At 58.1% G+C, this 27,190-nt stretch overlaps 2 protein-coding genes across 4 annotated transcripts in view; both read right to left on the bottom strand.

Moving 5' to 3' along the window:
* The window catches only part of TTYH2 (tweety family member 2), a 36,535-nt gene extending 18,152 nt beyond the window's left edge, over nucleotides 1-18,383 (bottom strand). Inside the window, exons 1-4 of one of the 2 annotated variants that reach the window (XM_081270054.1) lie at nucleotides 18,183-18,383; nucleotides 11,849-12,021; nucleotides 6,636-6,747; nucleotides 658-878 (exon numbers count right to left, since the gene is read on the bottom strand). In XM_081270054.1, coding sequence (XP_081126180.1) covers nucleotides 658-878; nucleotides 6,636-6,747; nucleotides 11,849-12,021; nucleotides 18,183-18,311 — 635 coding nt within the window. In that variant the 5' untranslated portion in view covers nucleotides 18,312-18,383. The remainder of the gene's footprint in view (nucleotides 1-657; nucleotides 879-6,635; nucleotides 6,748-11,848; nucleotides 12,022-18,182) is intronic. The other variant, XM_081270055.1, reaches the window with a different exon arrangement.
* A 3,915-nt stretch (nucleotides 18,384-22,298) lies between these two features.
* On the bottom strand, nucleotides 22,299-26,352 carry RPL38 (ribosomal protein L38). Of its 2 annotated transcripts, none has more exons than XM_081272576.1 (5): nucleotides 26,257-26,352; nucleotides 26,052-26,088; nucleotides 25,865-25,925; nucleotides 22,737-22,859; nucleotides 22,299-22,367 (listed from the first exon to the last, which is right to left on the bottom strand). In XM_081272576.1, exons 2-5 carry the CDS (start codon nucleotides 26,052-26,054, stop codon nucleotides 22,342-22,344), a joined length of 213 nt encoding a protein of 70 aa, XP_081128702.1. In that variant the 5' UTR covers nucleotides 26,055-26,088; nucleotides 26,257-26,352; the 3' UTR covers nucleotides 22,299-22,341. The 2 variants fall into 2 exon arrangements, with proteins under 2 accessions (XP_081128702.1, XP_081128701.1); XM_081272575.1 differs by having other exon boundaries at nucleotides 26,283-26,343.
* Nucleotides 26,353-27,190: the final 838 nt, after the last annotated feature.

Genomic DNA, 27,190 nt, shown 5'->3' with positions numbered 1-27,190 from the left:
CATTTTGCCCATCAGCATCTGTCTGGTGGGGAGATGGACCAAGGTCCCTTTCAATCTAGAACGTCCACCACATCGTGGAAATGCAGGAGCTGGACAGGCTGGGGGCCGAGGGCCGGGAGCGCCATCTGCGGCAGGGACTTCATAGCTCCCTTCCCCCTCCTCCTGGGAAGGGGAGGTCTCTGGAGCATTCTCTCTGGATTCAGCCCAGCAGTGACCTCCTGGGGTGGGGCTTTAGGGCACTGTGCAAGTTGGTGTCAAGGCTTGACCTTCATCAGTGGCCTCACAGGAGCCAGCACACTGGGGGGAAGGGGGTGGGGGGGGACTCAAAGGCTGACATTCGCTCTCCACGACTCATATCCGCTCCACCCTTGGGCCTCCTCTGTGTGGGCACCAGGACACACACTCTGCGAGTCAAGGTTGCCATTTGGCCGGGGGTCACCCTACGACCTGGACTGCTGCTTCCTTCCTGGACTTACAGAAACGCCTCCTAGACCCCCCTGCCCCCGGAGGGAGGGAGGCCAGCCACAGTCTCTGACCTGTGCCCAGGGACTTCTCCTGGGATAGGGAGTCAGGAGAGATGTCCACGGACCCCCCAAAGCTGGAGGACGGAGGGCGGGTCTGCGTACCTCACGGGGCGGGGGCCTCCCCGCGCCTCACCTGTAGTACTCCACGTAGCCGGTCTGGTCCGACAGCTCGGTCAGCTGTGTGGTGACCTCCCTCCACACGGGCAGTCCTGAGAGCTGGGCCACGATGCTGCCTGCCATCTGCTGCATGAACTTCAGGGTCTGGATGTAGTCGCCCCGGGCAGCAAAGAGCTCGTTGAGCCGGGCCAGGTGCTGCTCCAGGTCCACCTGCAGCTTCTGGGCATTTTCGGACACCTAGGGAGAGGTGGGGCTCAGGGCTGGCCCTTGGTGGGTGGGCAGGGGGAGGTCTCTGCCAGCACAGCAGACGGCTACCAGGGCTTAAAAAGGGACACATTCTGCGGAGCCAGCCCTGAGGAATCCATGAGGCTGCTCCCCTGGAGGAGGGACTGGACACGGTGTCACCACGGATATAGTGGGAGCCTACAATGTCCCCCAGTGGCCCAGGTGCAAGGCTTGGTTCCCAGTTTGGCGATCCTGCGGGGAGGGGGTGGAAACTCTTGGTGGGAGGTCTTGGGGTCACTGGATGCACGTCCTTAAAGAGGACAGCAGGACCACGGTCTCTTTCTCTTTTTTGCTTCCCAGCCAGGAGGGGAGTGGCTGGGTCCCACCATGTGCTTCCCGACACGCTACTCGTCACAGGCACAAAACCAAAGCAGGCCAGGCAGGGACTGAAACCTCCCAAACCGAGCCCCCCCAGCCCCTGTCTCTTTATAGACATCTCAGGTGTCTTATGTATGCAAAGGTGCTTTCAAGCAGCCAGGCCCAGGGCCACAGCCTGGTGGCCTTGAGCTCGTGACAGTAAGCTGGCTAACACACCACCCGGCTCCTCGGACCAGGCGGCAGGCCCTGCTCTGACCCTACCAGGGCTGGACTCCAAGATCCAGCGCCTTCATCCAGGTGGACCGTCCCTAATCTGAAAGTCCTAAACTTCTTAAACCTCGAGCAGCCGAGTCTATGCACATATCCCAAAATATGGGGGTAAAAAACAACAACCCAAGTCCCAAACACTTCTGGTCCTAAACGTTGTGGATGAGGGATATTCCATCTGTGTCAAGAAGACTCCAAGGGAAAAACAATGATCCATTTTTCTTCCTTGAAGACTCTCTTAAAACACTTGGGATTAAGAATTCTCTTTTACAGAAACAGAAAGTTTAAACTGAAGCACTTGATGTTGCCACCTTGACCTTCTCCCCACAGTAGGATTCTAACTGCCCTGCAAGAGGGGGGCTCTGTTGTGCAGCAGGCCCGGCTCCCTGCAAACGCAGAACAATGGGACTTTGAAAGGACAAAGACAGATGCCGTCCTCCTCCGAAGGGCCTGGACAGGAGGCGGCAGGAGGAAACCGGCGCCTTCTCTGGGTGCTTATTCCTTCCTGGACAGACGTCCTGCCAGGTGTGTGGACAGGCTCCAGCCCTAGGCAGAGGTGGGGGGTGCTGGAACTGTGGTTCTCAAAGTCTGGTCCCTGGCCAGTAAGGGCCCTAAGGGCTTGCAGATGAGTGGACCCCAAGAAAGCATCTGTCTGTGCAGAGGTAGACATGGGAGGAGATGGCGGTGACTGTCCTCGCTGTGACTGTCCTTCAAATAAGGGGCACAGCTGGGCTTGTATGCAAAGGTGCTTTTAAGCAGCCCAGGCCCAGGGCCACAGCCTGGTGGCTTTGAGTGCGTGCCTGTGGCGCCTGCTCTGGGCCATGTGTCAGTCAGCAGCTGGGCTGGAAGGGCTTTGTTGTTCTGAACAGCCCCAGCAGCACAGTCTCGGGCAGCAGTGGGCAGCGGGGCGGGCAGCGGGCAGCGGGCAGCTGTGCTAATCCTCAACCTGCAGCCTGCGGCTCCCAGAGGCCTGGGATATAAAAATGAGGCCGAGGAGGGGCGGAAGGTTCCCCAGGGAAAGCGTGGCCACGAGCGTCCACGTTACTGGCCTTGTGGCTTTTTACATCTGGCCCGCACTGTGACTTCCGGGTTCCAGAAGAGAAAGGCCCTCTTTGTTTCATTTTGTTCTATTTTCTCAATGTCAGTGTCCTGTTCGTTAGTTTTCTGGCTTGTGCCTGATTCTAGGAGCTGGTGAAAGGACTAGGGGACACTAAGATAGAACTGGGCACTGGAGAGACCCTGTAGCTTATAGCTTCACACAGGAGGAAACCCCAAACCCTATCAAAGCAAGTTCAGTAACCGAGCACCAACCTGCTGAGCTTTCGCCCAATTTCACAAGATAGAGACAGAGGCTTTGGACCACGGATAAAAATGACACTATCTATCCTTAAATGGTAAATTATGAGCAAACCCAGTCCTACGCATTATATAAAACTTGAGAGCAAAGGGCTATTGTTAAAAATCATCTGAAAACTTTCCCCCAAGTCCACTTTTTTTTTAATATTTATTTTTTAGTTTTAGGTGGATACGATATCTTTATTTTATTTCTATGTGCTGCTGAGGATGGAACCCAGGGCCTCACACGTGCGAGGCAAGCTCTGCCACTGACCACAGCCCCAGCCCCCACGTCCACTTTTTTCCTTCTTCCCAGCCCTGGATTTCTAACTCCTCTACCTCTTAAACCCCTCTTTGAAAATAAAACACACAAAGCAGTGAACAGCTGTCAGGCCTGACCTTCCTCTTGCTGTTTTCCCCGTAGGAAACAAAACAAAATTAAAAATAAAATTGAAATCACAGCCCTGACCTACTTACGGGCCTGCCTTCCTCCCACTGAGCCCAGTTCCTGAACCCCCTTCCCAGGGAAGCAGAGGTGAGTCGCCTGAGACGGAGCTCTGAGAGCCAGAGGGGCAGCTCACACCCCTGCTAGGCAGGCTGGGGATCAGCGACAAGTGGTGGAAACTGTGCGTCACAGGCTGGGACAGTGGTTCTCAAAGTGTGGTCCCTGGCCAGCAGTATCACCCAGCAGCTCCTAACAAGTGCAAAGCCTCAGCCTGCCTCGGGCTCCCAGAACCGGCAATGCAGGGCTGGGCTCCAGCCTGATAAGCCCTCCCGGGGATTCTGATGCAAGCTCAAGTTTGAGAACCTCTCGGAGGGAAAAGCTCCTCAACTTGGCAAGGTTACCTGGGAGTGGTCGGCCAGGGGTAGAGGAGGCTGAAGGGGTCGATCTCAGATCATGAAGACCAGAGGCAGGAGAGAACAGGGCCAAGAGGAGCCTGGGAAGACCTTGCTGGGAAGGGACACGCTTTCAGCCCCCAGAGCATCCACCTCCCAGGGTGTCCCCTCAGGGCTGCCCATGGTCTGCCTCAGGGTCATTTGAGGAAGCCACACTGGCCACCAGATCAGGGCACAGAAACCTCTGCAGTGGTGCACTCCTGTAAGCCCAGCAACTCAGGAGGCCGAGGCAGGGGGATTGCAAATTTGAAGCCAGCCTCAACAACTTAGCAAGACCCTGTCTCAAAAAAAAAATAAAAAAAAAAAAAATAAGAAGGACTGGGGATGGAACTCAGGGGTAATGCGCCCCGGGGTTCCATCCCCAGGACAAAATGAACCCACCAGCGCAAGCACAAGTCTGCGAGGGCACGGGCTGCAGGGGCCAGCTTCACCCTAGAGCCCACTAAACCCCAAGGGTGAGGGCCTGGGCCTGGGCCCTGGGGGAGGTCTGGGAATCCATTCCCCCCACCAGGTGGCTGGATGCAGGGACTGGGTCCATGTCCCTTGGCTTCTGCCCACCCAGCATTCCCACCTTTTCTGAGACCCCCATCAGGGCATGCAGCTGGCCTGGGCCCCTGCTAGGCCTGCCCGAGTCCTGAGGTGCCCCAAGCCCTGCCCCTTGCCACTTCCGACCGTGGAAGGACAGGGTGGGGTTCCAGCAGAGGACCTCCTGGGCTGTTGGGGACAGTCCCACCAGGCCTCTTGATCACCTGATGGCCTGAGTTGGGCTCCAGCAAGGCCCAGGCCCAAGTTGCCCAACCTGCCCTCAAGCTCCCCACCCTGACGCTGCCACCCCCAGCCTCCCCCACCCCCTTTCTACTCCAGGGTGATTACGGCCATTATTATAATGACCCTCCTTATCTTAGCGATCCTGTTGGAGGGCGCTTTCTAGTTTACCAAACACTCTCACCAACTTTAATCACCTGACATCACTTATCTGATTCCTGGGTTCCAAGATCTGCGGCCTCCCCCAGGCCCCGGGGCTGTATTGGACCCCCCAGAGGAGCAGAGGAAGCCAGTCAGAAGCAGCGATCCGCTGGACCATCTCGAGGCCCAGGCACAAGTCCCCAATCTTCAGGAACGGTGGGGAGGGCGAGAGGCGGAACTTGAGGGCACAGGGGATTTGAGAATGGGATCTGCAGCCGAGACCCAGACCTGGCCATGCAGGACTCAGGCCCCAGGTCACGCCTTCCCTCCCGGAGGACTCAGTTTTCCTCTCAGGGAGGTTCAGCCGGTGAAGGTCAAGGCCACGGGGCTTTCCTGGGCCAGGGCTCTCATTTCCGGGCTGGGTTCCTCTTCCAGGGGTGCTGGCGCTGAGGGGTGGGGAAGGGGATGGAGCAGGACGCCAAGAACGGAAAGCTGGGCAGAGGGCAGCCACCATGAGACCTCCTTCCCACCACGCCTCTCGGTGCTGACTAGGCAGCGCCCAGTCCCAAGCAGCTGACCCTCAGCTCCTCCACCCCAGCCGCAGCCCAGCACCCAGACACAAGAGTGTCATATGTCTCCCAGAAACCAGTCCAGGGGACACGAGGGGAGGACGGGGAGCCTGGGAAGGGTCCTCCTGGTGGCCAGAGGCTGCCCCTCCCCCCACCTGTCATGGGCATGAGCAGTGGCTGCTGTCTCTTTAAGGTGAGCCTGGCCCCTGGGATGGCTGGGATTACAGCCTTAGAGGAGCTTAAGGGAGCAGGCCGAGGGGCTAACGAGGTCAGCCCTCTTCCCCGGATGCTGGGCAGTGACCGATTCTCCAGTTAGCGCTGGGCTCTGTGGTTGAGGCTGCTTGACACGGATGGGCACTTTGTGGCTGTCACCCTTTTGCTGGGGACCTGACCCAGACAGGATCAGGGACGGGCAGATGCCCACGGACTGGTTTCCCTGAAGGCTTCCCTCTGCCTTCCTACCAGCACCTGGTTCTCGGCCAGCACCCGGGGCTGCCCCAGGACGGGCCGAAAACCAGCAGAAATGACCCGGCACGCACAGGGAAAGGGACAGGCACACGGGGTCAAGGTGGAAGTGGAGGACCGCGATCCCTCGCCCTCAGTGTCTGGGGCTCAGGGGAGAAGCCCTTCCCTTCCCCCCAAAGTCCAGCTTCTCTGACCAGCTCAGCCAAGTCCTTCAGACCGGGAGCCCCTAGCCAGGGTCACAGGGGAAGCCAGAGCCCTGAGGATGTGCTACAGGGTTTTAGGTGGAATCTCCCCCCCCTCCCTGGGGTACTGGGGATGGAACCCCGGGCCTCACACCTGCAGAGAGGTGCTCTGCCCCTGAACTATACCCCAGCCCTCCCTCCCTCCTTACCTTCTATTTATTTATTTATTTATTTATTTTTGATACCAGGGATTGAACCCAGGGGCATTCAACCACTGAACCACATCCCCAGTCCTTTTAATTTTTTATTTTGAGACAGGATCTCGACAAGTTGCCTAGGGCCTCCCTGAGTCGCTGAGGCTGGCTTTGAACCCGCGATCCTCCTGCCTCGGCCTCCTGAGCCGCAGGGATTACAGGCCCTCCTTTGTGTCTAGGTTTTCCCCCTTGACATCTCCTGGAACCCCCAGGACGCCGTGTGCAGCCCTTAAAGAGAACATTAAAGAACGCAGGGGCTGACTTTCCAAGTCCAAGGGGTTAAGGTGACCAGCAAATGGGAATGTGTCCAGCTCCTGAAGATGAATGGGATCTGACCCCCAGCCGCCCCGAAGTCCCCCTGGTCTGGGAAACAACAGTTGCTCATTCGCCACAGGCAAGGCCCAGAGGGGAGGCCTGCCCAGGCCCACCGTGTGCAGCGGGCTGCCCAGCACGCCTGTCCTGGCCACACTGACCCATCGGTGTGTCCGTGCGGGGACCACTGCCCACGGGCCTTACCAGTTCGTCGATCCCAGAGAAGGTGTGGTTGGCGTTTTCCAAGGAGTAGATGAGCTGGTGCGCCCCGTCGTGAGTCTCGCTGTTCCCATAGAATCCAGCGCCCACCGCAGCACTGCCAAGGAGACCCAAGGTTAGTGGTGACACCCAGACTGAAGGTTAGAGGTGACACCCAGGGGGGATGTCTGGATCCACCTTAAACCAAACCAACACGAGTTTTAGAGCATTTTTAGGTTCACCGCCAAGCGGAATGGCAAGCAGCGTGCCACAGTCCTGTCCCTCTGTGTGGCCACCTCCGACACAGACATCGGACACCAACCTGCGCATTCCTACAGCTGCGGAGCAGTGGGTGCAGCAGGGCCACCAGAGCCCACAGGGAGGGGGCTCACTCGGGGTCTTGCCAGTTCTGCAGGTTTGGATAAAAGTCAGCGACGCGTATCTACCAGACGCGCATCTGCCGTCACCCCGTGTCCTGCAGGCGAGTTCCAGGGCCCTAACGCCCTTGAGCCCTGATGTTCAATCCCCTGTCCCCTCCCCGATCTCTGTCTTCATGGCTGAGCCTTCTCCAGAGTATCACACAGTGGGAATCCCACGGTACCCAGCCTTTGCAGATGGGCTTCTCGCCCTCAGTAAGGGAGCGGCCTGGGAGGCTCCTCCATGTCGTCTGTGACCTGAGCTGAGTGATATTCCACCACCCAGACCAGTCCCCCCCCCACCTGCTCAGCTACTGCGGGGCATCTGGGCTGGGCACGGAACTGAGGACCGTGGAACTGACGACCGCGGGGTGAGGAGCTCTTTCCTAGGGGCTGGAGTGTGGGACGACGTCTGGGGGTGAAGGTGAAGGGTCCCCCCAAGCCACCGAGCAGGACCCAGCCAGCTCCATAGCACATTCTGTTTGACCCTGGGAGGTGGGAGACCAGGGGCCAGCCTGGGGACCCCACTGCAGTGGGGCTGGGCTGGGCGTGGGCACCCGCACCTTCTCATCTCCCCAGGGGACTCTGGACAGCCGGCCTTGGGGCCCAGGGAGAGCACATGCCCAGGGCTGAGCCCCGGCCCTCCCGGCGCCTTCAGGAATCAGGGCGCCCTCGCATTCTGGGCCCTTTCCTCTGGCGTCCCTGCAGAGCCAGGAGGCGGCTGTCCCCTCTGCAGTTCCAACTTGTAAACCTGGTTTCCTTGGTCCCCGCCCCTGGGGTCCTGGCTTGCTCTCAGGGCGGCCCAGGAGGTGCCTCCATTCTTCCCACACTGCCCTGACCTCCATGTGCCTCCTGCCGTCCCCCGCTCCTCAGGTCGCACAGGTATCCTTCCTGGGTAGGTCTGCAGGCCCTGGTCCCTGTCACCACCGTCCCCTCGGTGCCACTGTCTACCTGGTCAGTGTCACTCTGGAACATGGAGCTGCCCGCCCAGCTCCAAGCTCGGGGGCTAATGCTCTGCCCCCCCCCCCCACTGACCTTGAGGTCTAGCTCGGAGCCTGCGTCTCTTGGCGGAGCTGCCGTTAAGCCCCGTCTCTCCTCCCTCCAAAGTGCCGTGTGGATTTTTATTGAGTCTTAACCAGAAGCAGAACCTGAATCCCTCTGTGAGATCTCCTCTAGCTGGTGTTGGTCCAGGGTTCCGGCCTGAGCACACCATTTCAGATCTGACCCTGCATCGATCACGCATTTCTGATCTGACCCTGCATCGATCACGTTCCATCTGGTCCACGCCTCCCGGGGTTGTAGTGAGACTGACCAGCGGCTTCCCGCGTCCAGCCAGAACACTCGTTTGTGGGGAGAGGGAGGCCAAAGGCCCACAGGATGTGGCCATGGGCACAGGTACGGACCCACCTGGAAGGCTTTCAAGGTGCGGACAAGCAGCCCCAACTGATCTGTTGGCCTAGGGACCACACGTTTTAGGAGGAGGGTCCTGCATTCACCTGTCCTCTCCCCGTCTCTCTCCCTCCCCCTCCCTCTCTCCCTCTGTGGGGATCTCTCTCCCTCCGTCTCTCACACACACACAGTCCGTGGTCCACTTGCACCTGGTGCCCTCCATCTTCTCCTCAGTGTCAAGGATCTGAACTATGCAGATGTTGAATGCGTGGCCCTGCAACCATCTTCCACTGGTGACTTGCTCTTGGTTTTGTGGGGTGGGGGTTTGGGCTCTCTAAGGCGGCCTCCACCCCAGCCCCCAAGTGAGCAAGGTGCTGAACAACTGCTCCTTCTCTGGGGACAGTCCTCTTCTCCAGTCTCGGCCACAGCCTGGTGTTTTCTGAGGACCCTGAGCCGATGCTCGGCCCCCCTCCTGTTTGGGCATGGTGGCACCCGGCGGTCTGCCCTTCTCCTAGTCTGTGGCTTTGTCACAGGTGGCCCAGGCCTGGCTGGGAGCTGCCTGGTGGACAGGGGGAGCCCTGGCGTCTTGGGCACCCTAGGGATGGAAGCCAGGCTCACCCGCCCTGACCCCCCACCTCGCCTCCCCAGCCTGTCCTAAGGAGGGTCCCTGGTGTCACGGGTCCTGCCTGGGCTGTGGGAAGCCATCTGCTGGACAGAAGAGACAGAGTAAAGGGTTTGCCGGCCCTGCCTCCCCCCTGGGTATGCCACGCCACCCTCCTTCCCAGATCCCAAGTCCCCACCCTGCACTTTCCAGGACCCTGGCATGTGCTCCTCTAGGGACGGCACCCCTCTCCCTGGGTCCTGGGGGGCAGAGTGGGGTGTGTCCCCTGACACCCCTGCTCCCTCGGCGCCCCTCGCCTGCTGGCCGCTCCCTGCAGTGAAGGTGTCTGATGACCCCCACCCACGACCCAAGGGCACCTTCCACCCCCAGCCCCTCCGGATACGCGTGGCCAGCGGCCTCTGCCCGTGGCCTTCTCCCTTCCTGGCCACGCCTTCCTGTCTCCTTGGCCAGCTGCTCTCTGCCCCCAGGCTGTCCCCAGAGCGTCCTCCTTCTCCAGGCCTGGCCCCAGTCCTCTTCCAGTCTCTGCCAGGCTCCTTGTCCCATGTGCCAGGCCACGGCATGGGCCTCCCTGGTGACCCTCGAGTCTCCCTCCTACACTGTGCCCCACCAGCGTCCTCAGCGCTGCTCCCTGGACGCCTCAGAGGACCCTGGGCAGCGAGCCCCTCCCTCCTCTGGGACCAGGTGCTTGCGCCAGAGCCCGGGGCTCACCTCCTGCAGCTCCTTCCAGGTCACCTCCCGCCCACCCACCAACAGGGCCGTCCCCTCTCCTCGTGCCCCAGGCGGCCCATCGGCCACGCTGCCCACCACCGCCTGCACCCACACTTCTTCACACTCGAGCCCCTCTGTTCTAAATGCTCCAGGGGGTCTGGCTTCTGCTTAAACCCGGCTTATGGGGTCACCTACCTCTCTGTGAACCCCACTCTTCTAAAAATAAGACACAAATCCCTCACGCAGCCTGCAAGCTGCTGCGTGGCTCAAGTCCTGTCTGGCCTGGTGTCTTCTCCCATCAGCACACTGCACCACCCCCTCCATGGCTGCTTCCTGCTCACCCCTCAGTGGCACCCTCAGGCCTCACCGGCTCTCTGCTCCAGCCACAGCGGCTACTCTCAGCCCTCTGCGCCCCGGCCACAGGGCCTTTGCACGTGTTCCACCCCCTTCTGCTTGGAAGTATCTGCTCCTCCTGCCCCACCTTTGCCTAGTCAGTGCCTCCTCATCCTGCCTCGGTGCCCACCTGACTCCCGAGGCCACCCAGCTCCTTTCCTTCAGAGGACTCTCTCTAGTTGTCTTTATTCACATCAGACAAGTGCATGACTCTGTCTCCCCTGAAGAGACCCAGAGCCACAGGATCAGAAGGCAGACTGTGCCTGGTTTTTGTGTCCCAGGTCCCCTCCTGCCTGGGACGAATGTGAAGAGGGCTGTGAACGGATCCCGCCACAGACTCGCCTTCTGCTTTGGGTTTTCCTTCAACCACAGGCAACTACTGCTTATTGGACATGGCCATCCCCGGAGCCACCTGGACTGTTCTAAAGTACACGGTCCCCTACTGCAGACTTTCCACCTGCTGACCCGAAGGCCTACCCACACGGCCACTCGGTCACCTCCAGTGCGGTGTTCGACAGCTCGGCAGCGCTGACTGTGAAACAGGCTTTGTGTCAGGGGACTCTGCCCTCGAGGGGCAAATGCACGCCTCCGAGCCTGGTCAGACTCTGGGAGTGCCCATGCTCTGTAGGACAGGTTTGTTTATTTATTTACTTATTTAAATCTGAGTTCCCAGGAACAAGGATAGAGAGCACTCTGCTGGTGTCCTGCCCCCGGGGTCCCAGCTCCCCTGGCCACCCCTGCACGCTCTCAGCAGGAGGATCTGAAATTCCAGTCACCTCTCAGGAGCTCTCCCTCTTGATGGGAGGTGACACTGGTCTTTGAACTCCCAACCTGGGCTGGGACACTTCAAGTTTCATTTAAGCTGGGAACCGCGGTGCACACCTATAATCCCAGCAATTTGGGAGGCTGAGGCAGGAGGATCACAAGTTCAAGGCCAGCCTCAGCAACTTAGCGAGGCCCTAAACAACTTAACCAGACCCCGTCTCCAAATAAAAAATAAGAAGGTTGGGGGTGTCTCAGAGGTGAAGTGCCCCTGGCTTAAACTCCCAGTACAAACAGAAAAAAAAAAAAATTGACACTTAAGCCCCAGCTGCCGGGTCCCTTCCACATGCTCCCGCCCCGGGGCTACCTCTCTGGGCTCTGGGATAAGAATGTGTTCCAACTCAACCTGGACATTGGAACCCAGGTGTCCTCGCTCCCAGGCGCCAGCCCTGCCGTGGAGCCGTGAGGGACCCCACCCCAGAGGGTCCCCACCCCTCACGAGCACCTGGAGCTGGGGACACTAGGCTTTTGGCAAAGCCACTATAGACACAAAACAAGAACCCACTCCTCCCGGAACGCCAGTGTGTGGACGCTGCCCGGGGGGCCCAGAGCGCTCCCCTCCCCCAGGGCCCACAGCACTAAAAGCTATCGATCCTGGGGCTGGAGCCAGACTCTCCTGACCTGCGGCAGGTGGGAGGGGACAGGGCTGCAGAGAGCAGAGGCCTCCGTCTGGGAGTGCCACCTGGTCGACTCGGGGGCAGCCCTGCGCTGGGGCAGGAGAACCGGGGCCCGTCGCCACCCCGGGCATCCGATGCCCAATGCTTGGCCAGAAAAGGGACGGTGTTCATTTAGGGACAAGCTTGTTCCCTCAGGTAGCAGGAGCTTGGTCAGGAGAAGCTGAGGGTCACTCAGGGGAAGGGGACACTCACCAGCACACGAGGCCGGCCACCACTGCCGTCCAGGTGACGCAGCAGGAGCTGCGCTGCTTGGTCTGCACCATGGGGTCCGGCCGGCAGCAGCAGGCGCACACTAGGTAGGCCGCCAGGAAGGCGAGGTTCAGGCCCAGGCAGATGGCGGCCAGCAGCCCAAGGAACAGCAGCGACTGGAAGGGAGGGAGGGGTCAGCTGTGCCCTGCCCTGGCCCTGAATGCCCAGAGGGGAGCAGGGGTGCAGCTGTGAGTCTGTCCCCCACCCTGCTCTCCGCTTAGAGCCCTCCTCTGTAGGCAGAGAGCCCTCCTCCACCAGGCCCAGGTGGAGGCCGGGGAGAAGGAGCTGGGGGGCTCAGTGGGCCTGCGAGGGAGCGGAGCCCAGGTGCCTGGTGTGGGAGGCTGACCAGGGCAGGGTGTCCCGCGGACCAAAGCTCCCACAGGCCCCTGGGAGGGGACAGCTTGGGCAGGATGCCTTGGGGACCAAGTGGGACCTGAGGCGGGGCCTGGAAGGGACGCTGGCACATCTGCTGCCTGCAAAGGGCCCATTGTGCCGGCCACGCTCCACGCAGAGCCCCGTGCGCCATTCCAGGTGCTGCCCATCCAGAGCCACGAGGAGACGGCTCGGTGCTGGGCGTGGGGACAGGACACCCTCCCCGCCCCGTGGTGCCCCTTTCACTGAGCCCCACAGGGGACAGCTGACCCAGGGGCCAGCAGAAGCAGCAAGAGCACAGTCCCAAAGTGGTCAGGGTCCCTTCCCAGGCCACCTAGCGCCGCAGGGTCCTGCAGAGGGAGCCCGTCTGTCAGGATGCCCGGGAGCCCCCCGCCACGTCTTCCAAACTCTCGATTCAGCCAGATGGACACCAGATGGCCCCGGGATTGGTGACCGCCATCCAGCGCTGGACCTGGCTCTAAGTCCACTCCTGAGCTGACAGCCTGTCCTGCTTCCCAGGTGCCCCCGGGCGCTGTCCCTGTCCAGATTCCCCGGTGTCCAGCGTGCCCGTCAGGAGAGCCTGGGCCAGGGCCCCCGGGTGTGGTGGTGGCGATCAGCAGGGGAGAGCGCAGGAGCTGGGGGTCTGGGGGCCAAGCCGGGCTCCGGGGCACACACAGGCTGGGTCCTGACGCACAGAGTGGCTCTAGCGGCTGCAGTCTGAGGCCTGTGGCCATTTCCAGGTTGGGCAGAGCACAGCAGTAGGGGCCCCTGCAGCAGCCCCCCGCCCTTCCCGGGGCCTGCCCAGCTGCTCCGCCCTGCAGGACTCAGCTCCCTGCAGGGACAGGCTTCTTGATCCCAGGGACAAGGGGAGCACAGAGGACTCTCTGGCTTCCCTCCTGCGGGCAGCTGGGAGGCCAGGACCAGTGCTGGAGCACATCAGCTCCACCCCCATCCCACGGCCCTCGGGTGAGAAAGTGGGGGGGGGGGCACTCATTAGCACAACTCTCCCCAGCACTGACCCCAGGAGGTTCCTCCCAGACAGTGGGAAGTCACCTGTTTCCCAGTGTCCAGTCCACCCCCCCCGCCCCCCCCCCCCGTGGAAGGCCCTGGAGCCCCAGGCCAAGGCAATACTACTTCACAGAAGGGAGGGCTCATGCCCCCCACAAGATCCACACACCAAAGTTCACAGAAGCTTAATACAGAGAAACCACCTCGATGTCTACCAGTAAGATAGTGCCCATGTGCTACAGCCACAAGATGGACTAGTATGCAGCCATGAAAAGGAAACAGGAGCTACACACAAGGTGGATGGATGCCACAGAGGAATGTATGGGAGGGCAACAAACCAGCACAGGCCGTATGTTCAGTTTATATGAAGTACAAGGTCAGATGCTCACTGGCAGCAGCAGAGGTGTGAACAGTAGCGACTGTAGGAGGGTCAAGAGCACACTTTGACCAGGAAGGTATCGCACAAAACCAATAAATCCACTGAGCTGCACATTTCATTGTCCATATTCCCGTAAGTTATTTCTTTTTATTTTCTTTTCTTGGCACCAGAGATTGAACCCAGGGGTGCCGAGCCACTGAGCCACATCTCCAGCCCTTTTATCTTTTATTTGGAGACAGGGTCTTGCTTAGTTGCTTAGGGCCTCACTAAGTTGCCGAGGCTGGCCTTGAACTTGTGATCCTTCTGCCTCAGCCTCCCAAGCTGCTGGGATTACAGGCATGTGCACCATGCCTGGCTTCCTAATTATTCCTAATAATTAAAAAAAAAAAAGGTCACCAGCCCCCAGGCAGGCCTCCCATGCAGCCAGCTAATGCGCCACCACTGTCCGCTGCCTCCTGAACAGTGCCACTGCTGAGCTGACCACGTGTCCCCACCGTGCAAGGAAGCACCCCCTCCATGAAGCCGTGGAGATGACATATGGGTTGGTGCTGCTTCAATTCCTCCAAACCCACCAGCAGAGCCCCCTGCGCCTGGCTGGCATGTTCAGCCTCCTGCAAGCCTCCCTGGCCTGAGCCCCTGGGAGCCCAGACCTCCAGCAGCCCCCGGGGCTGCAGCCTGGGCCTCTCCAGCCAGCAGCTGGCCTCAATTAGGGTCCTGACAATGCGTCCAGCCAGGGAAGGGCAGCGAAGCCTGGGAACGCTCTCAGGGTTCCTGTAGGCGGTGCTCTCAGGGTTCCTGTAGGCGGTGCACCCGCAGCCCCCAGGGTGCTGGAGGCCAAGACCTGGAGCAGGAAGCTGGGGGTCAGTGGGCGGGGCAGAGGCAGGGAGGGAGCAATAGGTGGAAGGGCAAGAGGAGGGAGGTGGTGGCCGGGAGGAGGTGTGAGCCTGTTGGTGTCACCTGCTGCTCTAATGGGCAATTATTTCTCTGCTCCTAATTAACACTCCAGTCCCCAAGTGCACAGGGTGGGGGAGGGGCAGGGGAGGGGGTGAAAGAGCCCTGTGGCTGGCCCAGGCCTTCCTGCTCTGAAGGACAGGGCTAAGGAGGACAGTCCCCACACTACCCGTGCCCCCCAGCGCCAGGCCCACGGCCCCCACATAGCGCTCAGGCCTCTCCCACATCAAAGGCACTTCAATTATTTCTGGTTTGTCACTCTGTAATGAGAAAACCAGAGTGGGGAGCTCAGGGCAGGGCCCAAGCTGGGTGGCATGACACTTTGGGGGTCTGGCCCCTCCCCCAGAGCCAGGGGCCCCCAGGAGATGGCTGGGGAGGTGACCCGCCTGGGGGAATCAGCAGCACCCAGAGGGAGCCCCAGGCCCATGGGAAGGCCACCCCTCGGGGCTCGCGGGCGTGACTGTCTGATGACGGTGACTCAGTGCTCAGGATGAGTGGGCCTTCCTCATTCCCACCTCAGCCGCTACCGGTGCCCTGGCTCCTGGAGTTCTCCAGACTGCCCCACCCTGACCCTCCTCAGGCCTAGGGACCTGGACTGGCCCTTGGGACTCAGTGGGGAGAAGGCGGAGATCAGGGCGCCTCGGCCTGCCCTGCGCTGCACCTGGGGCGGGGACACCAGCCTGAGTTCTGTCCCCCAATGGGGCGCTGGGTGGATGGTGACCGGGGCACTGGCGTGGCTCACTCATTGAGTGAGTGGCAGGTGCCCTTCCTGTGGTCCCCAACACTGCCCGAGGGGCACTGGGCCCAGGGTCTCCTCCTTCCCGAGCAGGGGTATGGACACGTGCTGACTCGGGGCTCTCACTGGCTCCTCGGGGGACGTCTCCACGTCAGTCCTTCTCACCTGTCAGACCTTCTCACCTGTCAAAGGTTCCATCTGGGCTCTCCCCACCGTTGCTGGGCAACCTCCCCCTGGTGGCCGCAGCCCAAGCGGCCTTCCCTTCCCCCAGACCCAGATTCAAGTTCACCCAGGCGAGGGGGGAGGGGCAGCCACCTGGGGAACTGGGGGTTCCTGCCACTCCCCCAAAACCCAACGGGAGCCCTCCTTCCTCAGAGCCTGGTGCACCGAGCTTGCTCAGGATCTTCCAGGGGACCTGCTCTTCTAAGGCCCCTCCGCCTGGGAGCCACCTTCGCCTAGTTCTTAATGCAGCCACAGGGACCCTCAGGCTTGGACACCTGCGGCATGAGCTAAAGCCCTTTGTACGTTTTGCTTCCAGGAGTGCAGGGTCGGTCTCTCTCTCCTGTAGGTGCTGTGGCTGGACAGCTGCAACATGGAGGCCCATCATCTGGTGACATCTACCTCTGGGTCCTGTTATGTGCCTGGGACCGTCCATCCTATTACATGATCATTACTTTCCATGAGCACTTGCAGACGAGGGAGGCAAGTCTCAGAGAGGGTAAGAAACCTGCCCAGGGTCACACAGTGAGAGAAGTGGAGTCCAACACCCCCAGAGGGAGGGCCAAACTACTTGGCTGCTGCCGCAGTAAAGGCCCGCCCCAGAGAGCCCTCAGCAACTGCTCCAGAGTTACTCTGGCCACCTTGGTTATCACAGTCACCCAGGCTTCGCAGAACAGGTGGCCCAGTCAAGTTTGTCGAGGACTGAGATGACCTACTGCAGAAGCCGCCCGATTCATGCTGTGAACTGACCGGTTGCCTCTGGTGCTCAGGAGAAAAGGAAAGACCAGTGGTCAGAAAACAGGGGAACTTACAATATAGGAGGAGCAGTGGCCACGGAAGGGGTGCCTCTGGAGCCCAGTACAAAGGGTGTCTGGGGCAGGACGCTGGGCGTAGAGAGGGGCGGGGACCATAAAGGGTCCCTCCAGCTCAGCTACCCACCGTCCATGGGGCCGAGGGCGGGTGAGGCAGGCACAGGCCCCTTGGCCCAGCTGCTGGCAAGACAGGTGCTGCTGTCTGGGGCAAGGCCAGAGGGGGCCTCACCACCCCTCCTCCACCCAGGGGTCTTCTTGATCCAGCTGGGGGCTTAGATTTCCTCCAATGGACAGAAAAACATGGTGGGGACCTGGGAACAGGATCTGGGGCGCCCCCCTAACAACACAGCTGTTCCTGAAATCATATCCGCTTCCTGACGCCCTGGTGGGAGTCGCGGAGCCCCGAGCTAGTCCAGGCAGGGCTCCAGGCCCTTCCCCTGACAGGGCTCTGGGAGAGGCAGGGGCAGGCACGCCCCCTGAACTGCCTCCTGTCCCCCCATGGCAGGAAGGTGGATTCTCCCCTCCTCCAGAAGGACTGGCACCAACTGCCTGGGCCCGAAGGCAGCGAGGCCACTAGGGGTTATTATTAGACTCCTGGTCACTGTCCTTCCTAGGCTTCAGGATCCCCTGGGCCCTAAGGAGGCAGCCCTGGAAGGGGAGGAGCAGACAGGGGCCTCAGGGGACAGCCTCCAGAAAGGCCCCACACAGCGTGGGGGGAGGGGTTGGGGAATCACCCAAGACACCCCAGGAGAGACCGAGGGGTCAAAGTCCTCCCACCTGCCAGAGCACTGGACTAACGCCTCTTCCCCACTCACTGCCCAGCCCCGGAATCTCTACCCAACCAAGGAACTGAGTCAGCAGGGCCACGGGCCGGGCTGGACTTGAGGACACCTGAGACGGAGCCGGGACAAGGGTCCGGGCAGCCCGGGCTCTGTCTGTGGGGTGCAGAAAGGTCAGGGGGAAGGGTGGGCAGAGCAGGAAAAGGCAGAAGTGCCAGGACAGGGGAGCGGCAGGCCAGGAGCAGGAGACCCCAGAATTTCAGAGCCTGGAAGACATGCGAGTGGAGGGGACGAGCCAGGGATGGGGCAGCGCAGGCGAGGACAAAGGGAGGGGGTTGGCTGTCAACACAAGGGGACGATGGTGCGCGGTGGGGCCGATCCGGGGCGACCTTCCTCCCTGAAACAAACACTAGCGGCCGCGGGCTCCTGCGCGCGAGAGGGAGGTCACCACGCCGCCTCCCCCAGCCCTGCAGCCTTGCAGAAGGGGCCCAGGCAGAGGTCCCGGCAGGCAGGGGCTGGGGAGGAGGGGCGCTGCGGACTCCGGAGCCTCAACTCAGTTTCTGCCCAAACTTCCCCCAGGCTATCCTGGGGAAGGCAGCGTCCGGTCTGGGAACCTCACAAGGGGAACTTCGGGGCGCCGCGCGACATCCCCGCCCCTCCCGAGCCAGAGCTGCCCGGTCACGAACGCCCCAGCCCCCACCCGAGCTGCCCGGCCCCTCGGCGCCCAGCGCCCGCCTCCCGCAGGCAGTCTCCGCGCCCGTCCTCCCCTTCCCGCTCCGGCTTAACTCCGATCTCGCCGCTTTCCCTGAACCCCGAGGGTCCCAGCCAGAGGAGGCCGCAGGGCCAAGGGTCCTGGAGGAGAAGGGGAGCGAGGGGAGAAGGAAGGGGCTGCGGCGGAGGAAGGGGTCTGGGAGGCGGTGGAGAGCGCGGGCTGCGGAGAGGAGCAGGGTGGTGCGGGGACTTGAGCACGCGCGGGCCGGCTCCGGGGGTCCGCGGTGGCTCAGGTCTGGCGCGCGCTCACCTCCTGGTAACTCTCATCGCGCGGGCTGAAGGTGCTGTCCACCGGTTGCAGGCGCAGACCGAAGCGCGGGACGCTGTGCAGCCACACAACCCACCAGGGCGCGATGTACTCCACGCGCGCCGCCGGCATGGCTCGGTCCGAGTACAGCCGGCGCGCAGCAGCCGCCTCTGCCTCCGCCACCCGGCCCGGGACGCGCGTCGACCCCGCCCCGCCGCGACCTAGGCCCCGCCCCGCACCCGCCCAGGCCCCGCCCCGGCCTGAACCCAATCTCAGCTCAATCCTGGGGAGCCCAAAAGCCTGCTGTGCCCTTCTGGGCTGGCATCTTCTTGCCCCGACGGTGCAAGAGGTGGAAGAAGTGCGTTTCAGTCTCGGTCTCCACGTCTCTTACTAGTGACTTAACATCGAATCAGTGTGAGCTGTGCAGTGCAGCTCCAAGTCACAGCCCGAGAGCTGGCTGGCGGTTCCAAGGGCTTATCCGAGTGGGAAAACTGCTATTGGGGGCAAAAGGACCTGCCCTGGGTCACTTGTTTTAAATTCACTCTCAATCATATATTGGCCCATCTGTAGTGTAAACCATGTCCACTCGGAGAAATGACTCGGTCCCTGCCCTCCAGCTCCGCACTGCCTGCCCGAGCAGCAGGCCCTGAGTGAGGTAGAAGTGTCTGGCGGACTGAGAAGTTTTGATTCCTCCTAGCAGGAGGGTCAGGCCGGCTTCCCAGAGCAGGGGAACGTTGGGCTGTCTAGAGGGAAGGGAAGGGGCCATGGGAGCCCAGGGAGGGATGAAGCGCATTCGGCAGCACTTAGACGTACCAGGTGCCAGGCATGGCTCCATCAGTGAGCAAAGCAGCAGGAAGCCATTGCTGTGTGTCCTTCTGTGTGGACCACTGTATGCACAGGAAGACATGTGTCTTTAAAGGTGCTTGGGGGAAAACTGGAACAGGGTGGGGCAGCCACCCTCAGCAAAGCCCTGTGGGCCCTTGGTCCTCACGCCTTTGCACACTTAAAGAGCACCCAGCCTGCAAGTACAAACGGCTTGGTGAGCAAGTCTGGGGGCAGTGGAGTGAAGGAGGCCTTACCGCCCCTCCTTCACCCAGGGGTCTTCTTGATCCAGCAGGGGTTTAGGTTTCCTCCAGTAGACAGAGAATATGGTTGAGCTTGGGCTGGAGGCAGGTGAAGGGCTTGTAGAGGTCGTGGGTGGTGAAAAGGGTTGTGCTGGGTTGGGGCTTGGTGGGAGGGAGCTCTGGGCAGCCAGCCTGAGAGGGTGGTTAGCCGCATGGGGGACTCAAGGGAACGAGGGACTCCCAGGTTTCCATCTTGGGGCCTACATGACTGCTAGTGGGGCCAGCGTACAGCCACTGCCTGTTCTATCAAAGATCCTGGGGCCCAGAGAGCAAGCCCTGTCCTGCCCTGCCCCTGGGGCCTCTCCTCTGGGCCAGCTAGAGCCTGGCGGCTGCCATCTTGCCTACACATGCTCACAGCTGAGGCCAGAGGGGAGCAGGAGGCTGGGGAACCCTTTGTTCTCTCCTAGGGGTTTCTTTCATGAATGCTGCACATTTTGTAGGACACCTTCCTTGTTCTAGTGATTAATAAAACACACACATCCGGTCTACATGGTGTTTAGTCTAGAGGGCGGCGAGGTGGGTTTGAAGAGCCCGGTGTTGGGATGAGGAGGCAAGACGGAGTTGCTGCTGGGAGGTTTCTTGCAGAGCCAGAGTGGGAGGAGTTGGTGTATGAGTTAACTGGGGTGTCCTTGGGAGGCTTCTGAGTGGCAAGAATGGGACCCTGAGGTCAGAGACCAGGATAGGTGGGGCTTAAGAGGGGACATCAGGCAAGTGAAACCCACAGTGGATGCTGGGGACTGCAGGGCCAGAACTCTGATCACACCTGTGGCTGCTTGCCAGTGCCCGGGGACTTCCAGGGTGATTGAGTAGTGATCACACAACCATAAAGGTTTATCAAAATTCATGGAACTAGACTCAAAAGGATGAATCTCACTGTTTGTAAATTATGCCTGAAAACTAAAAAACAAAACAAAAACCCCACCAGAAAATAAGTACTTGTTTTTAATATAAGACAAAAGGAAAAAAAGTTGGCAGCAAGGGCCAGGTCACACACAGCCCCGCAGCCGCGGCTGGTTGCTGGGAAAGATGGACGCGAAGCAAGTTACTAGGGGCATTTTATAGCTCACGCCCTCCGTGGGAACTCCCTGAATGTGGACATGATTATGCAGCCACAGCCCATGTCCCCTGCAACCTGGGAGAGGCACTGCTGGGTGCCTGGTATACCTTCCCACCTGTCCTTCTCCAGTCCAATGGCACCCACGGCTAAAGCTGCTCAGCACCCTGAATGTCAAAAGATGTCCTTCTTCTTGGAAAAAATAAAGCCCCAGCTGTGATCACTGTAGGGCCTTAGGGAAGGAGGGCAAATCATGGGGTGACAAACAGGAGGCGTCTATCTTCCACTCAGGTCCTGGTGTTCACCAGGGGAGCCCCCGAGTAGGGCCCGGGTCAAGAGGAAGCTGGTAGAGGACGGGTAGGGTGTAGGGCACTGGGTAGGTGAGCTGCAGGCTCTCCCTGGGGGATGGCCACAGCCAGGGCTGCTTGGAATACCAAAGCCCAGACTGGATCTTCAGCCAGTAAGACAGCGAGCCTTCCAGCTGCTTCCCCCAAGGCCCACTCACCTAGAGGGGAGGCCAGGAAGCAGAGGCCCAATAGGAACAGACCTCCCAGGGTTCCAGAAGGAATAGCTTCCCCATCCCACCTGAACCAGCAGCTTCCAGGTGCTTTCTACAGCCTCACAAAGCAGTGGCAACCCTGGCTGGAGTTAACCCTGGTCACTTGGGTGAAGCACCCCAAGTGACCATAGCACAAGCCAGAGTAGGAAGTGCCGCATGAAAGGATGCCTTCTCTGGACCAGGCGGCCAGACAAATCCCTGCAGGGTTCGTCTCCTAGGAGCGGGGACAAGTTTCTGGATAATGTGCTGGGGACAAAGAAAGCCTAAGTGGTAACTCACTCTCCCTTGGGAATCCTAAATGTTAAAATGGGAAAGACTGAAAGCTGCTGACAGAGCCACCTCTGGGTCTGTCAACAACCCAGGGCCTCCCTCTCCTGGAGTAAACAAAACTCACACCTTTCAATGAATTCATGAGACCCAAAGATTGGTGCTTGGTGTCACAACCTGCTTAAGCACTTAAAGCGCAATACCAAATACACTTTTTAAAGAGATGGAAAATAATCTCAAGAAGGATCTACCAGCTACTGTTCATTTGTGGTGGTATGGTGCCACCTTGTGGCCCACCTCAACATGACCCAATGTTCCTAGTATAAAGTGTCAGAAGTTCAAAAACTTGTACACATTAGCCCATTTCACTGAGTAAGCCAGTGACAAGGGAAAGGTATCAATGCGGTTACTTTCATTTCAGGAAATAGTCACTTCTCAAAACCATGCAAGTCAGATTCACCTCCTTCTAAATCAGTGAAAGCCCATCACTGTCCCCCCTTCTCTCCAAGGCTGGAGGGCTCAGCTCAGACCTCTGCAAGAACCACTCCTTCCTCTGAAATGTCACCTGGGCTTGACTTCACTTCAAGTCCTGCCGTCTCATGCTAGGCTAGCATAATTCTGAGCCCCTATCTCAACTGTCCTTTTTTTCTGCAATCATCTCACTTTCAATCCCACTCTGTCACATAAGTCATGCTGAAAAAAAAACTTAGGCTACCTTTGTGCTCAGCAATACCTCCCTTTCACTTTAGTCAGAAGGAAACCCATTCTACCTAATCCACTCTAAGTCCCAGAAACGCAGACGGTGACTCACACAGATGCCCGGCTCTTCTTCCTCTTCTCATGGGGGCTTCCCGATAGCCCTGTCTTGTGGTGCTTGGGACGGGACCCAGGTCCTTGCACACGCTAGGCAGGTGCCCTACCCCCGAGGCAGAGCCTACCTACCTCTACTATGTCTCAAACAGGCTAAATAGAAGTCTGGCCTTATTTGTCCACTGAGATCCCAGCCCTAGACTTGGGAGACAAGGAGGTGGCAAGCAGGATCCATCACCCATCCCCAGCAGATGGCACCACCAGCAGCACCTCTTCCCCAGCTTCAAAGACAAAGGACACTTAAGGCTTTTTAAACACTTTAATGTAGTTCAAATCGGCCTGTCTGATTCATTTCAGTTCCTTCACTGCCAAACCTAGAGGGAAAGACAAACCAAAGCAAGTCATTTTTGTGTTACTGCCATCCTGATTTTGTACTCCACCTAGGAGCTCATAAAGAAGGTTTGGGTTAAAATCAAGCTAGTATTTGATAAAAACATTCCACTCAAGACTTGGTCCATTAGATTTAACTGATTGTTCTCCCTGCAAAGTGGGGGTCAGTACAGCAGCCAGTGTGGAGGGCTGTGAGGAGCGAGCTGTGCACTTCCTTTACCCAAGGACACCACTCCAGCACTGGGTCTAACTGCAGATCGCCACTCCTCCCCACACTACCAGCAGCAAGCCCAGACACCCAAACCACACAAGGGCAAGCCAGAACCCCCCACACTGTGGGCGGCCTAACTCACCTGGGGGCAGGGACTGCTTCAGCTTCTCTGCCTTCTCCTTGTCTGTGATGACCAAGGTGTAAAGGTACCTGCTGCATCGAACTTTAAACTTCACATTATCCTTGTTTTTCTTGATCTTGACAGCTACCAAGCAAAGCAGAATTTGTCATTAAATCATGTCACAGAAAACAGATGCCTCACCGTTGTTCAACACTTACAAAAGCCTGGGCCTCTCTCAATTTTAACTCATTGGTTTATATTTAATACAGGTTTTTTGGTACAGTGAACACAACATTGTAGAACATTCTATACTGACCTAATTTATCATTACTTGAAACAACAACAACAACAACAACAACAACAACAACAAAACAAACCAACTCTCTGCAGGCATTAACATGCAGCTTTTCCTTCAGGACATCCCAGCCCACTCATCTCCTAAAATGTATGTGGTCCCTGTTTTCTGGGTTCTTTGTTGCTTCTAAATTCTATCTTGGGGATCACAGATTAGACAAGAGCCTCAACTGCACCTCAAATTCAAAGGGGCAGAGTCTGGTTAGGTAGAGTCTATGTTAGGTCAACACATTTCCATCCATCTGGCTGCTGGAAGAGAACAGCTTCCCAGGAGAAAGTTAGCCATTTCATGCACTTGTCAAATCCCCTGTTCCAGCTTCCTTAAAAACCACTCACACACTTCCAACAACTAAGTTACAAAAGCAGTGAAGTGCCTATTGCTTCAACCCAAGTATCCCACCAGACAAAAGCACACAGCACTTGGCCTCACAGAAGTAGCACAAGATTAACTTGCACTCCTACGACTCCATTTCTGCCAATAATTGCTAAAGGGGCCCCTCAAGGAAGCAGAAGCACCATGGCTCAGAGCCTGCCTGAGGCACTGGTTGGTTGCCTTGGCTTATCCTTGTAATAAAGCCAGATGCCTAGATGCTCATCCCAGTGCGCGATCCTATTTCAGCATGCCCACATGAAGTACCCTGCACTGCCCTGCAGCGGCTTCACTCCTGAAACCCAAGTGGAACACCATTTCTTTTTACTTGTTAATTATTTTTGGTTCTGGGGACTGAACCCAGAGGTACATAACTACTGAGTCACATCCCCCAGTCTTGTGACAGGGTCTTGCCAAGTTGCTTAGGCTGGCCTCCAACTCCCAATCCTTCTACCTTAGCCTCCCAAACTGCTGGGAATACAGGCACAAACCACCAAGGTTAGCTGAACACCACTGAAGACACATGATCTCTTAAAAATGTTATTTTAGCATTACCACACTAAACAACTGATGCAGCAATTCCACTTCTGGGTACATATCCAAAAGATATAAAAACACAGAAGAAATATTTGCACACATGTTCACAGCAGCATTGTTCACTACAGCCAAAATGCCAGCAAAGCAAAGCCCAGCAACAGATGAGCAGGAATGAAGATGTGATATGTGCACATAGTAGGAAATTTAGCCTTGAAACAGGACAATCTGACATACAGCACCACAGATGAATCATAAGGACACTATGCTCAGTTAAATAAGCCAATCAAAAACCAAAAGGTTCCACTAATACAAGACACCAAGAGTAGCCAAAACCAGGGACAGAAAAGAATGGTAGTGGCCAAGGGCCTGAAGGCATGGGGAGTAGGTGTCAGATGAAGAGAGCTCTGGATGCTGTGCTTATGCCAATACACTGCATACAATCTAAAAATAATGAAGAGCACAAACTTTATGTGTACTTTACCATAATTTAAAAAATTGGTTTATTCATCATTGACCCCCATCTAAGTTCAGGTTCCCAAACACATCCCCAAATAAATCCAATGTATTTGGTATCAAAGTCCCGTTAAGGAACTTAATGGGCCATCAAATTTGGATCCATGCACCAATCTTTAGAGACAGAAACTCAGAGTCCTACTGCCACCCACTTTAAAGAGAAGGTGGCCTTGTGTTAAACTTGTCAGAACAGTGACAAACTGCATGGTTAGATCTAAAACTGACCAGATAATTGTTTCTCTATAGCATGACCGTGTGCACAACAAGCACTCCATCACCTGCTGTCCCCATCAGGGACAGGGAGGCATCCTTCCCACCAGATACTTGCTCCCACAGGTGTCACCAGCTCACAGTACCAGAGGATGAAAGGCGACAGCCTGTTTTGGGTAATGGATTGGATACACAAGCATGTCGGTGTCCCTCCCCGTCTCCCAGCCACCATCTTGGTCCCACCACTTACAGCCTTACAGATGCCTGTACTCAGTTCACCTTAACACACCAGCCCAACCCTGTTCTACTGCCACAAGTATCTGACTCTTCCTAAGACAAATCTGTGAGAGGGAAAGGAAGTTTTGTCTTCTAAGGTTTTTCATGTGGCGGTAAAAAATTCAAACGACCTTGAACTATAAAAAAGAGATACCTAAGTGCCTCACCCCCAAGTACAGCGCAAACAGAGAAGGCAGCAGGAGCTCGGCAGCTGAAATCCTGCACCGCCCCCCTTTGGTACCAGGAATTGAACCTAGGGTCATGTAACCACTGAGCTACATCCCCAGCCCTTAAAAGTATTTTATTTGGAGACAGGGTCTCCCTGAGTTGCTCAGGGTCAAGCTAAGTTGCTGGGATTCCAGGCATATGCCAGGGTGCCCGATGAAGTGTGCTTTTTAATTGTTTTGACCCATCACCTCTTTCCCTTCACTTACAAGCTGTAGAAGGGACACCGATAGATGCCTGCCTACTTAATAGTGGAAGTGTGTGTGGCCCACAGTAGGACCCCAACAGGATACCTAATACTGAACTCAGTGTTTGCAGAAGCCCAGGACTTTCGTGGGGTAAGGATTCTACTCAGAAATCCTCCTCCACACACAACAAAACAAGTGGGGATCGAACCTGGGGATTCTCTACCCCCGAGTTGCATCCCCAGGCTTTTCTTCTGAGCCAGGGTCTGGCTGAGGTGCTGAGGCTAGCCTCGAACCTGCCCTGCCCCTGGGGTCACAGCGTACATCGCCACTCCCGGCCCAATACAGCTTTCACGACGGCCACCGTCGGAGCCGGGAGCCAGCCCCGGAGCCCCCTTCGCCCTGGTTGGTCTTAGGAGACGCACGACAGCCAGGCCCCGGCTCGCGGGGCCCGAGGCCCGGCCATTCGCCGCACTTACATTTGGCGTCCTTTCTCCTGGCGGTGAGCAGGAAGTCTTTGATTTCCTCAATTTTCCGGGGCTGCAATACACGGGGACGGAGCATCGGTCAAGCCCACCAGCCCTCGGCCTCCGAAAGACCGTCTCACCCTCGCCCCGGGTGTCCGCGCGCCTCCCCGGGAAGGTGCCCGGCAGGGGTCGTACTCACCATGGCGACGAGGCACGCAGACGGCGTGGACCGGCACCTGCCAGGGACAGTGCTCGGCGTTAACGGGGCGCGGATCGCGACCCCCGCTTCCACTCCCAACCCGAAATACCGGCTCCACCACACTCCCGCCTTCCCCTCCCGCACCCTGGGCGCAAGCCTGGGGTCCCCACAGTCCACCCGGCTGCGGATTGCCCCGGATTATCACCTCTCCCCGCGGACAGACGGAGACACAACTAACGCCGAGAACCGAAGGGAACGGAAAAGAGCGAGCCTTCCGTTTCCGGGCAGTTAAACCCTCCCAACGCAGGAAACTTCGTACGGTGTCTGCAAAGGATCAAGAATTATGCGTGCGCCCTTTCAATTTCAGCAGCCGTGCCCCCTTCTGGTTTAGGTTAGTAGTGCATCTTCCTGAAGTAACTGGCTGCTGACCAGGTCCTCTGGCTGAGTCCTCCTGCCTTCCTCCTCCTCTGTCCTCCACGTTCGTTCCCTCCTCACTCTTCACCTTCCACTCCACCTTCTTACCCCAAAGTCCTCCAGACCCCAGTTTGGCTTTCCTAGGTTTTATTTGAGAGTCGTTAGACCTGGGCATTGGCCATACATGCAGAGAATTCTTTCCTAATTTATTCTGTGTACCTTGAGCGCCTCTTGTTGGGGATTCCTCATGTTTCCATCATGTCTCTTTGTTCCCATTTACTGGTTCCCATTCCTTTATGAATCAGTGTACCCCAAAAAAGAAGTTACTACTTTCAGTAGTTGAAGTTATCACCCCCCCCCCCCACACACACACACACACACACCGCAGTGTGACAGGTGGCCTCGTTGCTACCTGAGGCTTCCTGGCCAGATTCCCCAGCCCAGTTCCCATCCCCACCACCACCTCTTCAGAAGGCTCCGGAACATGCAGCTCTCCCCACCCCCATCCCGTCAGCACAGTCACCCTCAGCTCTTACGTCACTTTTAAGATAGGCTCTGGGAAACCTGTGGTTATCGGTTTTATTTTTATGTTCTACTTTCACTTTATTTTCAACCTCTCTGCAAATGTCCACATTTTATTATGTTCTGTTTCCCCCCAATTTAATAACCCCTCAGCAGAACGGAGTCGCCTTGTGCTCATGACCGCAGAGTAGCCCTCTCGGGGA

The sequence above is a fragment of the Spermophilus citellus genome (genome assembly GCF_964194105.1).
Source record: "Spermophilus citellus genome assembly, chromosome: 17".
Lineage (NCBI taxonomy): Eukaryota > Metazoa > Chordata > Mammalia > Rodentia > Sciuridae > Spermophilus > Spermophilus citellus.
The sequence above is the reverse complement of the archived record's forward strand: the minus strand, read 5'-3'. Positions and strand labels throughout refer to the sequence as shown.